Raw genomic sequence first — 15,302 nt, forward strand, 5'->3', positions numbered from 1 at the left:
ATTTTTTTGAAATAATTCTAAAATACTGTAAAACACTTGAAGACAGACTACTCAAACATAGCCACACTGATGGAGGAAAGATTTTCTTACAATCTCCCTTTCTCACCTAGTGGGGAAGTTATAACAGTATTAAAAATTTCTTGTTTTTCACTTCAAAAATATCACCACTCTATGCACTTGCAGGCCAGAATTCGCAAGAAACCTCAGTGCCTATTAAGACACCTAAGTGGCCAGATTTTCTAACATGCTCAGTATTCAGCAGCACCTGCTGAGAACAACAGAGTGCTGAGCATTTTTGAAAATCTGGGTCTACATAGTTTATTCAGTAACATTTTCTACGATGTAATATATTATGCTTCAGTTTGCACTGGCAGGACAAGTGTTTGCTGTGGGATAGTGTGCCTTAATACTCAGAAGGATTACTTCATGCTTCTCTCCTAAGACGGTACAATACATGCAAAATCGTAAAACAAAGACTGGTCAAAATCCTGAACAAAAATAGAAATGTTTTCAGTGCACTGGTTTTTTTAAATTAATGCATTGCACTGTACAATCTCTCTTGGTTTTGGTGCAATATTAGCAACAGTTCTTGCCTCTGTCAACTGTAAGCTTTATAGTACCACCTTGTCACAATATACAAGGCTTGATAAGAGAACAGAGGGATGTGAAATGGGGTATTGGTGATGCAAGTTCAAGCAAGTATCCAAAGCAATCCCATTAATTGATTGATTGATAAGGAACATTTTACAATAATTCAAAACTTAATGGGGACTTGGCTGTCTGAAAAAAAAAGGTGCAGCAGGAAAGTGGAATTTTGTGCCTGTGACTTGTTTTGACGTAACATTTTGAGCCAACAAGATATTCAGTGGATCATCTGATATGATCAATTCATACTGTCCTAAAAATAAAAGCACCAACCCATTTACAGGCAGAGCAATGTCTATCCACAAGCATCTGATCCTCAGACACTGAAGTCATTGAGAGACGACTTCAATAGCAGCAGAATCATGTTTTAAACAAACCCCCAAAAAAAGTTTTTTAGTGCTTTGGTTGTTTTTAAGCCTGATTTCTATGTTTCCTAGATAAGAAAATAATTCCTCCTCCACCTGTCACAATTGAGCATCCAAGAACAAAACAGGGCTCATGCTGATGCAAGTTATAACTGAAGAAGGTAGACTGAAATAATCTCTAGTAAAAGGCAAAAAACAAAACAAAACCCAACCCTCCAGAGGGTGATCATTTATTGGAGTTACTTCTGAAGAAGCCTATTACATCTGTAGCTGAGTATGTACATAAGTAGGTCAGTCAGAGGATCATTCTCAGGTTCCTGTTTAAGCTACAAAAAGCATGACAAAGAAAACAAGTTTCAGAGTAACAGCCATGTTAGTCTGTATTCGCAAAAAGAAAAGGAGTACTTGTGGCACCTTAGAGACTAACCAATTTATTAGAGCATAAGCTTTCGTGAGCTACAGCTCACTTCCTCAGATGCATAAGGAAGTGAGCTGTAGCTCACGAAAGCTTATGCTCTAATAAATTGGTTAGTCTCTAAGGTGCCACAAGTACTCCTTTTCTTTTAAAGAAAACAAGAGGAACTAGGGTATATGCACCTATAATGAAATTCACTCCTTGTGTTCAGAGCCCACACAAAGACCATCCACCAATTAAATGGTGCCCAATCTTTGTGCTGAGCCTAAGCACAGAGAGAAGTTCAATCGCAGACATAATTTTGACATGATGGTAGAACAGTGAAAAATCAATGAGGTCTAAACATTGAAGGCTACAAATAGAGAGAGAATAAAAAAAGTATTATTTCAATCTGTAAAAGGTTTGGCAGTAACCAAGTTCATATAAACATTTAAAGGAAAGAAAGCAGCAAGAGGAGATAGTGAAAGGAAGACTGGACACAATGGTAAGGTAAATAATAAGGCATGTTTCAAGTACAGAACTTAAAGGTACAAGACAATAGATATGTTACATGATGGCTAAGACAAGTTACAGAAAGTGACGTAAACATTCCCCCCCTTCAAAAATGAATTAATTTGTTGCCTTGGTTCACAAAAGAGCATGTGCATCTACTGAAAGTGTCAATGAAGATGTAATGGAAAACTAATGTCTGCCTCCATTTTTGGCCATATTAATTGGTTGAGCCACAGAGACCAATGTAATACATTTAAAATACTGCTTAGCACAATTAAGATCAGATTAATACTTAACCAATTGCCAGGCCTCTCACGTACACCAACGTAAATCAGGAGAAATGTCACTGATGTTAATGGAGATAAGAACAGAATCAGAGCTAAAAAGATTTAGGGATTCACACTTTCTCCAAATTGGCCAGGGTAAATTTACGAGGCAGAATAAATCAAACATCCTATTGGATGTATATCAATGACTAGAACAGAAATTGAATCAAATGTAATGGAAACAGTCACACAGAAAGAACCTTCAACTTATTTTACACAATTTAAGCCACACTTACAATTGTTAAGAGACGGGAATGTATTGACATAGAAGGGACAGTTCACAAAGTAGGTGGTAGTGTCGATAGAACAATTCAGGTTCAATTTTACTTCAGAAAAAATAATGTAGGGTGTTGGGAGCAAAGGCACCCTTGGGCCTGTTAGAAGCCTGCTGTGAATTTTAAGAGTCTGCTCTGATAACATTTAGCAGCATGAGCATAACTACAAGTGCGCACGTGCACAACACTGCAGAGCAATCATGCTTAGTGCTGCGCATGTGTCATGAAATTGCAGAGTAATCATGTTTGTGAGAAAAAGAAAAAAGACAAGACAAAGTAACTAAAAAAGCTAGAAAAGACCCACCTGAACTAAAACTAAACCTGTACTGACAGGAGGAGAGTTGATATGGAAATCAGAGACTAATACATATGTATAAGAAAAGATACCAAAAAAAAGTTAGAAATATATCTGTGCAACGAAAGGGGGTTGAAGCTGTATTGTCCGGTGCTGAAGGCAACTGTGATGAGATCATCCTTATGAGCTCCTCACTTGTAAGTTACTGATCACCACTAGGGTGACCAGACAGCAAGTGTGAAAAATCGGGGTAAGGGATGGGGGGTAATAGCCTTCTATATAAGAAAAAGCCTCAAATATCGGGACCGTTCCTATAAAATCGGGACATCCGGTCACTCTAATCACCACTTGCTGAGTGTTTTGTCTTAATAAAGATTTGTTAGACCCATGTGATGAGTAAGTGAATCTCAATCCAACATACAGTAGGCAACTGATTAGGAGCTACTAAGAGGAAAGAGCAATTGAGCAGGGTTAGCTCCTGGGCTATTTAAAACGTAGCTATGGTCAAAAAGTTGATTTTGGAACACAACATCTCTTTCTCTTCAATATTTATTTTCCTTCAGTGATTCCTCTGTTAAACTGTGCAATTTACAAAATAAATTCAAATGCCTAAACAGGAGCACCAGCTGGTATATGAAAATCAACTTGTGTTATTTCTGCTCTCTGCATTTTCAACAGCCATAACCACCCATACAGGTTTCCTGAATCAAAACTTAAGGCCGGACCCTACTAATCTTAACCCCCTAGGTATGTTTACGCTGCAATCAAAGACCCTTGGCACAGCTGCTGCTGACCAGGGTCAGCTGACTTGGGCTCACAGGGCTGTAAAATTGCAGTGTAGACATTCATAGAATGTCAGGGTTGGAAGGGACCTCAAGAGGTCATCTAGTCCAACCCCCTGCTCAAAGCAGGTCCGATCCCCAATTAAATCATCCCAGCCAGGGCTTTGTCAAGCCTGACCTTAAAAACTTCTAAGGAAGGAGATCCCACCACCTCCCTAGGCAACGCATTCCAGTGTTTCACCACCCTCCTAGTGAAAAAGTTTTTCCTAATATCCAACCTAAATCTCCCCCACTGCAACTTTAGACCATTACTCCTCGTTCTGTCATCTGCTACCACTGAGAACAGTCTAGAGCCATCCTCTTTGGAACCCCCTTTCAGGTAGTTGAAAGCAGCTATCAAATCCCCCCTCATTCTTCTCTTCCATAGACTAAACATCCCCAGTTCCCTCAGCCTCTCCTCATAAGTCATGTGTTCCAGTCCCCTAATCATTTTTGTTGCCCTCCGCTGGACGCTTTCCAATTTTTCCACATCCTTCTTGTAATGTGGGGCCCAAAACTGGACACAGTACTCCAGATGAGGCCACACCAGTGTCGAATAGAGGGGAACGATCACGTCCCTCGATCTGCTCGCTATGCCCCTACTTATACATCCCAAAATGCCATTGGCCTTCTTGGCAACAAGGGCACACTGTTGACTCATATCCAGCTTCTCGTCCACTGTCACCCCTAGGTCCTCAAGGAAGCAGGCCCACATTGAGGGTCTCAGAGCCCAAGCTCCAGCCCAAGCCCAAATGTCTACATTACTATTTCTAGCCCTGAAGCCTGAGCCCCGTGACCCTGAACCAGCTGTCCAAGGCTCTGAGACTCAGTGCTGTGGGTTTTTATGGCAGTGTAGATGTACACTTAGTGTCGTCAACTACACCCAAAAGTCAAGATTTGCATGACTGGGTCCTTAGCTGGCAATTTTGTGGCTATCGTATGAGGCAGAATAGAAATGCATTTTGCTCTTACACAAACGAGAAGGATAACAACGTAGGGTTTTTGTAGTACTTTTCCTTCCATAGGGCTCAGAGTATTTTACAGAGATTTGTGAATAATATCCCCTGCTTTCAGATGAGCAAACTGAAGCACAAAGAATTAACAGGCTTGTCTACATGGTGTGGCAAAGTAATCCTGCTTGAAACAGAACTACAGTAACACTCACTAGGAACCTTTTCGAGCACGTTAGCAGGGAGTGCCGAATCAGTTAGAGTGTAACACTTAAGCACGCTACAATTTATACACCTCTGGTGTGCACTGTTGCACAATGTAGACAAGCTCTAAGCAACTTGCCCGAAGTCACGAGCAAGTCAGTAGCAGTTACAGGAATAATTCCAGACCTCCTGTCTCCCAACTGCATGCACAATGCAGTTTCCCCTGATACATTGGCCCCGAAGTCCCAACAGTAGCTTGCTTACGTCAGTGAACAAGGCACACAACAGACAACACAGGAAAGACATATGTGCAGTGGCAGGTGGCATTTTATAATCACACTTCTAACTACATGTGGAGTATTTCTGTTCCAGTACTGGACTTTTCAGGATCCATATATGCACAAATAATTCTAGCAAAATGCAAGTTTGCTCAAGTCGTCTTCATTTTCAAATGTGGTAGTGTGATGTATTCACAAATTCCAGGCTTATTCTGAGCATTCCAGTATTAAGTAAAATACAGGAAAAGCTGGATTTTCAGTCAAACAAGGACATGTTGTGAAATGACAAAACACTTACATAAAGTGTGGTTACTAGCCTAGAACAGCTTCACTTGCTAGTTAGAGTGGTTATTTTGTCATACCAAGGTGACATATGCCATCATGTGCCAGCAATGCCCCTCTGCCATGTACACTGGCCAAACCGGACAGTGTCTACGCAAAAGAATAAATGGACACAAATCTGACATCAGGAATCATAACATTTAAAAATGGGTAGGAGAACACTTCAACTTCTCTGGCCACTCAGTAAAAGATTTAAGGGTGGCAATTTTGCAACAGAAAAGCTTCAAAAACAGACTCCAATGAGAAACTACTGAGCTTGAATTAATATGCAAACTAGATACAATTAACTTGGGTTTGTATAGAGACTGGGAGTGGCTGGGTTATTACACATATTGAATCTATTTCCCTAAATTAAGTATCCTCAAACCTTCTTGTCAACTGTCTAAATGGGCCATCTTATCGCTACAAAAGTTTTTTTCTTCTGCTGATAATAGCTCATCTTAACTAATTAGCCTCTTCCAGTTTGTATGGCAAATTCCACTTCTCTGTATGTATGTGTATATATATCTATATATATATATATACACATATATCTTCTTACTATATGTTCCATTCTATGCACCCGATGAAGTGATCTGTAGCCCATGAAAGCTTATGCTCTATTAAATTTGTGAGTCTCTCAGGTGCCACAAGTACTCCTGTTATTTTGTCACTGTTACAGAAAAGGTTTCTGTTAAATCCAAGTGACTAATCCCTCTTTGATAAAATGGGATTTGAGGAAGATATGTGGCTTGTAGATCACTTGTCTAAGAGTCTCAGTCATTCTGAGGTCTGTCTTATTGGCTGTTGATGTGGGTTCTGTAGTGGCCAAATTAAGTCTTTTAAATAATATTTTTATTAATCAATCATGAATACACAAATGTGAATTCATGCAAAGAACACAGCTTTTTTCCCCTGAAAATGGAAACACCATTTATTAACTTATATTAAATCTTCAAAATGATTTTTTAAATCTCTCTTTACCTTACTCTGTTGACTCCTAGCAAGGGTCATGCTTATGGGGTTTGGTACCATACTTAAAATACCTTTAGTCTAATACTTACAGAGTAAGACACTGCACTGGAGAATATTAAGTATTATGTATAATAAATATCTCCATTATTTTGGATGAATTCTTGATCGGTTATGACTATGTGGATTATATAAGGTAAGCAAAAGTGCTCAGTATTGTTTTGCTGCTGGTCCTCTTCCTACACATAATCTCAGGATAGGAAACTGTGGCCTCTCATATTGGACTACTAATCCTCATTTGTAGCTGTGTACATTAGTATCATCTCAAATTCATGCAAATGTATTTAAGTTTCTAGCTTTCATGGTTGCAGACTAAAGCTTGAAAGCATGACACAAGTACTCTAAGCTCAAAAAACAGAAGGCAAATAAAAGCATCCAAAAATTAGTATTTTTTTTAATTTTAGGATTTTGTAATAAATTATGATGATTTGGAGGGGCCTGACTCTCAAATTTTGAGCACTTCATGTTGGCAATGCTACTTTAAGAAAAATGAAACCAGTTGCATCTGTACACTGCCTACACATCTTAATTTGTTCCCCATCCCTCCAGCTAGTCCTCCTCAATCACTCCATTTCAGGAAGCACTTGTGTAGATAGATCTTCATAAAATGACTGCTAGAGACTTCAATTTTTTTTTTTTTATGAAAGGTAGAAGTAGTGAACAATGGAGAGGTATGCAGTGTTGTTCTTCCACACCTGAAGAACAGCTCCTGTGTAGCTCGAAAGCTTGTCTCTCTCACAAACAGAAGCTCGTCCAATAATGTAGAGGTATGTCAGCAAGCTCTCATAATGAAAGTCAATGTGATTTGTGCGACTACTTCCCTTATGCGCCTTTGAAAATCCCAACCCAAGTTATTAATAAATCCCTACATAGATTAACTGTAACAAATATAGTACATGCAGATGGTGCTTTGACTGGTAGAGCTGGTGAAAAATGCAATGTATTTTCCATGAAAAGGTTCAAACATGATAAAACTTCTGGCAGAATTTCATTTTTTTTCCAGAATTTGTCACCTTTTCCAACAAAAAACAATTTTGGTTTATTCCCCTCCTACACACACACACATTTTCTCTGCCTGGCATAAAGAAAAAAGGGAAAAAAAAGAAGAAAAAGGGAAGAGGGGAAAAACAAAGAAGTTTTTCAGTTTTCAAAAACCACACACTTTTTGTTCTTTATCTTTTTAAAGTGGAAGATTTAAACCTATATGAAAATTTTCCATAAGTTATTTTGTTGCAGTTGAAAAGCCATTTTTCTCCGAAAAAAATTGACCTGCTCTTCTCCCTGGGGGGCTGGAATCCTGGATGAGTGAAGCCCTAAACAACTGCCTAGATTTCAGATGCCCACCACTGGTTCACACTGTGTACGGGGCCATCACTAGAAGGAGGGTCAAAAAGCTCTTAGGGAAGAAAGAATGAAAGAAAAAAAATCTCAGAACTGTCCCCCTGTTCTTCTCCAAATTAAAAAACTAACAAAATTACATCTATATTTGCATGTATAAAGGGTAAGTGTTAAAAATACCTGCCTGCAGCTAGCTCAGTGGTTTCATAGTACAACATATGTTGGTCTATAAAACTAAGACACAGGGATTCCAATCAAAATCCCTATTCCCTGGGCTGTAGGTCAGTGAAAATTGCCTGCAGAGCCACCTGTGGGTAAAAGCAGTCAAATGTTTAGTGATAAGAAGCAACTACTGCCCGCTAGATAAAAAGTATCATTGCCATCAAGATGTAAAAGCAGCAACTGGTTCTCCACGAAGACCAGTGAGAAACACGGAGCAGTCACTCTGACCTCTATCTTGGAAAAATGAACTAAAAACAAACAAGCCACACTAAGCCAAACAGTTACAACTTTTTCTTGGTTACAAAATAAAAGTCCCAATTACAGAAGCATCATTTAGACCTCAGATTTCAGAACAGCAGGCGTGTTAGTCTGTATCCGCAAAAAGAAAAGGAGGACTTGTGGCACGTTAGAGACTAATAAATTTATGTGAGCATAAGCTTTTGTGAGCTACAGCCCACTTCATCGGATGCATGCAGTGCAAAATACAGTGAGGAGATTTATATACACAGAGAACATGAAACAACGGGTGTTACCATACACACTGTAACAAGAGTGATCAGGTAAGGTGAGATATTACCAGCAGGAGGGGTGGGGGGAGGGAGCCTTTTGTAGTGATAATCAAGGTGGGCCATGACAAGGTGTTGTCAACTGCTGGAAATGGCCCACCTTGATTATCACTACAAAAGGCTCCCCCCCCCCCCCCGCCTCCTGCTGGTAATATCTCACCTTACCCGATCACTCTTGTTACAGTGTGTACGGTAACACCCATTGTTTCATGTTCTCTGTGTATATATATCTCCCCACTGTATTTTCCACTGCATGCATCTGAAGAAGTGAGCTGTAGCTCACGAAAGCTTATGCTCAAATAAAATTTGTTAGCATTTAGACCTCAGAGTCATTTATTTTTTTAAACACACACTTCCAGGCTAGGAAAAATATTGTTTATATTGCTAGGTTACATAATTTGTTCTTCTAATTTATGATTTGCTCTGCAGTCTTTTCTAAGGTTAATATTCTATTTCCTTAGATAAGGACAACTCTCATGCTGCTTTGACAGTTTACTATTGTTAGGTATCACTTATTTTTCATAGTTTCCCATGTCCCATTTTGTTCAGCCATGCTAATAGCTATTCTGCTGTGGGCTCTGAAACATCACATATGACTTTAGAAATTCTTAAAGCTCACTGTGAGAACAGTCAAATCGTATTTTTACTTTGTATTTACATTTTAACTCTTTCAATATTTTTACTATTAACCAAAAATGATCAACAAAAAACCCCATCACTAACAAGCAATGCCAAAGTTTCCTGTCACATGGCTAGAAGTAGCCGAGCATTGCTGAAACGCTTACATGGAAGGAACTAGAAACAGACAGAAGATAATTCGCCTATGCAGTTGGGAGTTGTGGTGTCTTCTACCCATTCTTTTAGTGACATTTCCAGTGTTTGGTATTTATCTGAAATTACTATTTTAAATTTATATTTCTGAATATATCCTGAAAAATATTTTTGTAATTACTGCAAAGACCATTCCATTTCTTATACGCAGACGGGAAAGCTGCTGGGTCAACAGAGTCTTGCAAGGGCTTTCACTGTACTAAACAGAATTCTACATAAAAATGTTCACATCAATTATTTTTTTTCCATTAAAAGCCATGGTCTCCTCATATAAAACATATGCTACCCACTTAATATTTTACCTGGGAATTGAGTACATCTCCAAAGCAACAATCACCAGCAACCTTGGACTGAAGGGGACATGAAAACATTTTATGGGTAGAACTGAAAGCATGTGACCAGCTGGATCTACACAACAAGAGTTTTTGACAAACTAATACGCAGTATAAAAAACAGATTATTCACCTTGTAGGTGTGTCAAAATTCCATTGTTACGATTGGAGAAAACAAAAATAGAAGGGGATAAAAAGCAGACAATATTTTACAATTAGCACCTTTAGATTCTTATTTCAGGACAGGACATAAGAACTGATACTTACATCATCAGCTTTACCTCAGCCTCTCCTTTCACCTCTCTATATGAGCCTGATCTGACGTCCACTTAAGTCAGTGGCAACTCATTCTGTTGAGATCACTGGGAGTTGGATGGAGCCCTGCTGAACTAAAGCTGGGGGATCACTGCTACAGCTGTAAGACAAATCTCGACATCTACCTCTTTCAACCAGATATTTGACCCACAATGGCCACAGGAGCTGTAGTTCCAATCAAGAGCCTCCTATGTTGTAAATAAACCAGACAAACCACTGGAACTAGCTCAGAAGAAAATAACTGAGTTTTCTGGTCTGGAAAAGACACAGGGAAAGGATATTTAACTTAAAAGACCAAGTTGACAGCCTGCAAATCTCTGTGTGGTCTCAGCTCCACGGTCTAACCAGCTCCAGAGCTTACCAACTATACTCAAGATGCCAGCAAAAACTGCTCATTTTAACAGTTCTAATGTCATTGAATACAATGGGGAAAAGTGTAAGGCAAAAAACAAACAAGTTCCTAAAGAAGAGCAGGCTCAGCTTTAAGATTTTCCGCTATTAAATACTTAACCTCTGCTTGTTTACAGCTGTTTACCATTGTCTAAGCTAGACATAAGCCAATCTATCCTGCAATAATTCCTCTGTGTATATATCACTGGCCAAGCTGCAGCTTCCTTTATCTTGTTGTTTGAGATAGCTGTAGTGAAATTAGCTTAGACATTAAATATATTCAAATCCTGAATGAAGGTCAGTCCCAAATCTGCAAGGGCTCATTATTAGTGAGAAATTCTACAGAGATTCAAGATATGCTACTTTCAGCTGTTTTTTATTTCACAACAATAGGGATTTGGACAAAACTTACTGTCCCTGACTGACTTGCACTTTAAAGTAATTATGGTACATGTAGGGAATTACTACCCTGTGCTGTAGATAATTATTTGTTCCAGTAATAACTAGGAATCTATTTAAGCCATGAATCTCTAGCTACCAAATATTTTCCATTTTGTTAGTTTTTTTATACTAATGGAATCATTCATATCGAAGCCATGATTGTTCATAAGCACAGTTACATACACACACAGTCACTTACCAGAGCGTTAACATCCTCAGTTTTGTAGATCAACATCCGTATCTCCTCTGGATCCCCGCTGAAAATTGCTTGGACCAGTGGTGGCTGAGAACAGAAAACAATCATTAAAGGTTTGGTTTTTGTTCTTTTAAAGACAACATATTATTCCTTCTAACATTTACCAATACAGTGCACAGACATTATGCATTCAATCCTTCGCCAGTCGCAAATCAACATGAAAATCTTATAAGCAAGTTTTATTAGCTTGCACCCGGTATATCTGTATGCCTGAACATGTAAGTGTACAGATCGGGATCCCCATTAAAATGGCAGCTTTTGCCAACAGACACCACACAGTTAGCATAGTTGTTTCCTAGTCTAAGTATGAGATTACCAGTTTTCCCTTAGATACTACTGAGCTCTAGCTGTCAGCATATGGTGAAGTTTTAATGACAACCATTCTATAGACAGTTAAGCAGAAAATAATATGAACAGCAGTGTATTTCTCAGTGATTATTATGCATCTCAGGTTATTTTACTAAAGAAAAAGCCAATAATCACAGTTTAACTACCCAAGAAGTGAAAGAATCATCTCACTGCTTGAAATTAGGAAGTGGAATGTACAAATATATAATAAGGCAGAAAGAAGGAAAAATCTGGCACACACATTTCTGAAGTGTTGTTGACAGGGGAAAGATGACATCACTGCCAGTTAATCAGAATGTCGACTACTTCACACTCTCTCTCTCTCTCTCTAGGTTTGAATTAGGCCCACATACACTATAGTATCTGAGTTATCAACTAAACTGACAGGAACAATCAACTTTGAAATCTACTCAATTTAAAAAATAATTGTTTCAGATACCAGACCACAGATCCTGTGCCAATGTTTGCAGTTTTACAATCACATTTTGCCTTTTTAAAAATATTTTTCTCTCCTCCTTGATGTATGAAAAGCCCACATAAGCAGCAGGGGAAAATGACTAAAACCCTCTATTCCTGTAAAGGGTTAAGCACATTTGAAATGCAAATTGACTTCAAGGAGACTACTCAAGAACACAAAATTAGATAAAAAGAAAAGGAGGACTTGTGGCACCTTGGAGACTAACAAATTTATTTGAGCATAAGCTTTCGTGAGCTACTGCTGTAAAATTTGTTAGTCTCCAAGGTGCCACAAGTCCTCCTTTTCTTTTTGCGGATACAGACTAACACAGCTGCTACTCTTAAACCTGACAAAATTAGATAGAGCTTAAGGGACCTGACTATACACAAAATGCTGTATAATGCACAATGTCAACAAAGTAAAGGAACGGGGAAGATTATCATTGAAAGAGGACAGAAGAAACACTGTCCTGAGTTCTTACTTGTAACAAAAGCAGGTAAAAAAATTCTGACAGACATCATTTTTAAATTGACTGTGTCCCTTTAAGAGAGCCTAATCGCGAGAAGAGGCCAGGGAATTTGGGGACTGGATGGATACACCAGATGTAAGGAGGGAAGGTGGGGTGGGATGAAGGAAAATGGAGAAGAGAAAAGGGTTAGTTAAGTGGAAGGTTGAGGTGAAAATTGTTCCTCTCTCCCTGTATTTTGAGGATAAAATTAATAATAATATATACATATATCCAGTTATGGATACCACACTTTAAGAAATGCTGAACACCAAAGCATTATTATCCTTCAGCTTCATCTCTCTACTTATCAGGTGTTCAGTTTGTGAAAGACGTTCTTAATTAGGTTCCCCACTACTGATGATGCTTTTGCAGTGCAGGCTTAAAGTTCTCCTCTTTCTCAATGCTGCCCATGTTATCGACAATAGAGCTGAGGCAGGTGAAATCACCAACAATCTCAACTGGCTGGTCGCCCACTAAGATACTAGAGCCTGCAGTATGTTTAAAATCATCAACTGGAAGAACTTCGTTTTTACCTTACTTCATTTTCAGGTTGACTTTTGCTGCATAGCTTTCCAGGGCTTTATGTGTCACGACTAGCTCGTTCATTGATTTGAAAACTAGCACTATGTCGTTGGCAAAACCTACATTGGTGAGGTTCTTATCATCATGGCGTATTCCTAAACTGCATTCACTTAATGTCTAATCAAGCACACAGTCTGTGACAGCACTGAAATGTTCTGGTGTAGCAACAAATCCTTGTCAAATGCCCAACCTAATCTGGAAGAAGGAGGTTCTTTTCCCTTTTCCAAGAACACTGCTTGAGGAGTCACCATAGAGAAGATGGAACATTCTACAGAGCTTGCCAGTGAGGCCTGTGAGTTTCAAGATCAGTTAAAGCGATTCCCTGTCAACAGAGTCAAAGGAGGCCTTGATATCCACAAATACAATGTGAACAGAGCACTTGAATTCTCGTGCCTTCTCGATAAACTGGTGGACAGATGAAGATTTGCTCTGCTGTGAAACAGCCAGGAGTCAAGCCAGCTTGTGGTCTGCTCTTACTCCTCAAGCTATCAGTGGTTTATTCCTGAAATTTTAAGTCCGAGTTGAGAATGTGCATCTGCTGGTGTTCATCATAGAAAAAGTATTGTTCTACTTGTTGGCTGACAGTGGGAAAAAATGGAGGTTGTGCAAGTTAGGTATGTGTTGATGATGGATGTAGGATGATCTTAACTGATGATTTCCCTGATTTGCAGCCAGTGCTGTTTACACATGAATGACTAACTCTACCAATGATTGTTTTCTTTTTTGGGGTGGGGGCAGGGTGCAATTTCCTAGGTTTTTTAAAATGTACAATGTGATTTTGTAAGTAATGAGACTGAGAGACTTAATGAGATATTCTATTGATAGAATAGTTAAAATATTTAATTAATGTATTTATTTATAGAAAATGTTTTGACTGAAAATTCCTTCAATTCCAAAAGCAGCAAAAATTTCTAATATGAAAAAAAATTAGAATGTGAATGTCAAAAAACGCATAGTAAACTAATGGAACTGGAAATAGAGTGCATATGTCATTCATGTTTTTTCTATTCCAGATTTTGAAAATGTGTACACTTGCTTTATTGATCTGGATTTCAAGTGGTGTCAGATTCCAGAGAAGACGTCATTTAGGACGTGTACAAAATTTTCTCTTCGAAATCCAAACCAGCAGCCAACATAAAACTTTTGTTTTATTGTTCTTTTATAATGGCTATTACATTTGTGATTATGAAATGTGTCAATATTTCTTACTGTAGGAATGTGGTAGTGAATAAGTGACATTTCTTAAAAATAACTTCTAAGATTGCTTCTGCAGAGATCTTTCCAATTTTAGGTGCATTGTTTACTCAAAGAATCATGTGTGTCTTGTTACACACTGTAATAGCGAGGATGATCTCTCTTATAGAGATTCTCCCCTCCCCCAAATTTCCGTACACAAGGTATGTGAACTCATTGTGATGGGACATGCTACTCTGCTTGGTCCTGAGAGAGGCAGAAGAGTGACTGCATTAGAAAGTACCATCCAGGCCAAAGTTCTATGAGGAGAAGAAAGAGTTAATCAGCAGAACTACAAAACAACATGGGGTGAAGTCCCAGCCACACTCACCACAGAAAACTAACTATCCTGTACTGTTTTTACTCTATATTGACACAAACAAATCTTTGCTTCCTCCAGTTTCGTTATCCCATTAAATTCCATAATATATTATACATCAACTTGATGTAGAACACTCTATAAAAAATTATTGAAAAAACCACATTATTCAAAAGGCATTTAAAGCAAAAGAGAACAAAAAAAAATCATGCAGCAAAGCAAAAGGTAGAAGGTAAAAGAGTCATACAGACAATGCAGCGAGACAGCTGACATTTTAATACGAAACAAATGAATCTATTCAAGCCTTCACAATGCTCAGAAAAGACGAAGGGACTGATTCTGCAATGCTCAAAGAATGCAAGATGAAGCCTAATATTTGTGTTCACACATTTTTTGCAGTGCCACTGTCAACAGTACAAATACAATAATCTCCTCTCTGATCCCTGTTCTATTCCTGGCTGTCAGTTTGGCTCCAGATCTTGGCTGCTTTCAATTTTTCTTTAAATAGGCAATCTTTTGCCCTAGGGATGGCTAATGTTTCCAGGTGAATCAGAGGTTATTTCCTGCAATTCCTGGAATCCTGCAATTCTTCTACCCAGAAAACCTCAGTGACAAAGCTATGTTGTGGCAAACTTATGAGCCAAGTCACTGAAAATAACTCACAACTTTTTAAATTTTAGGTCACTTCTAAAAAGTGAAAGAGCAAAACAGATTGATTCAATTTGCCAAGTGTCTTTTCTTCTTA

At 38.5% G+C, this 15,302-nt stretch overlaps 1 protein-coding gene across 11 annotated transcripts in view; it reads right to left on the reverse strand.

Moving 5' to 3' along the window:
- ANKRD44 (ankyrin repeat domain 44) overlaps positions 1-15,302 on the reverse strand; it is a 215,680-nt gene that overhangs the window by 121,024 nt on the left and 79,354 nt on the right. For all 11 annotated transcript variants that reach the window (XM_078848004.1, XM_073306276.2, XM_073306275.2 and 8 more), the window contains exon 2: positions 11,054-11,137. In XM_078848004.1, coding sequence (XP_078704130.1) covers positions 11,054-11,137 — 84 coding nt within the window. The remainder of the gene's footprint in view (positions 1-11,053; positions 11,138-15,302) is intronic.

This window comes from Lepidochelys kempii, chromosome 11 (genome assembly GCF_965140285.1).
Source record: "Lepidochelys kempii isolate rLepKem1 chromosome 11, rLepKem1.hap1, whole genome shotgun sequence".
NCBI classification, from domain to species: Eukaryota; Metazoa; Chordata; order Testudines; family Cheloniidae; genus Lepidochelys; species Lepidochelys kempii.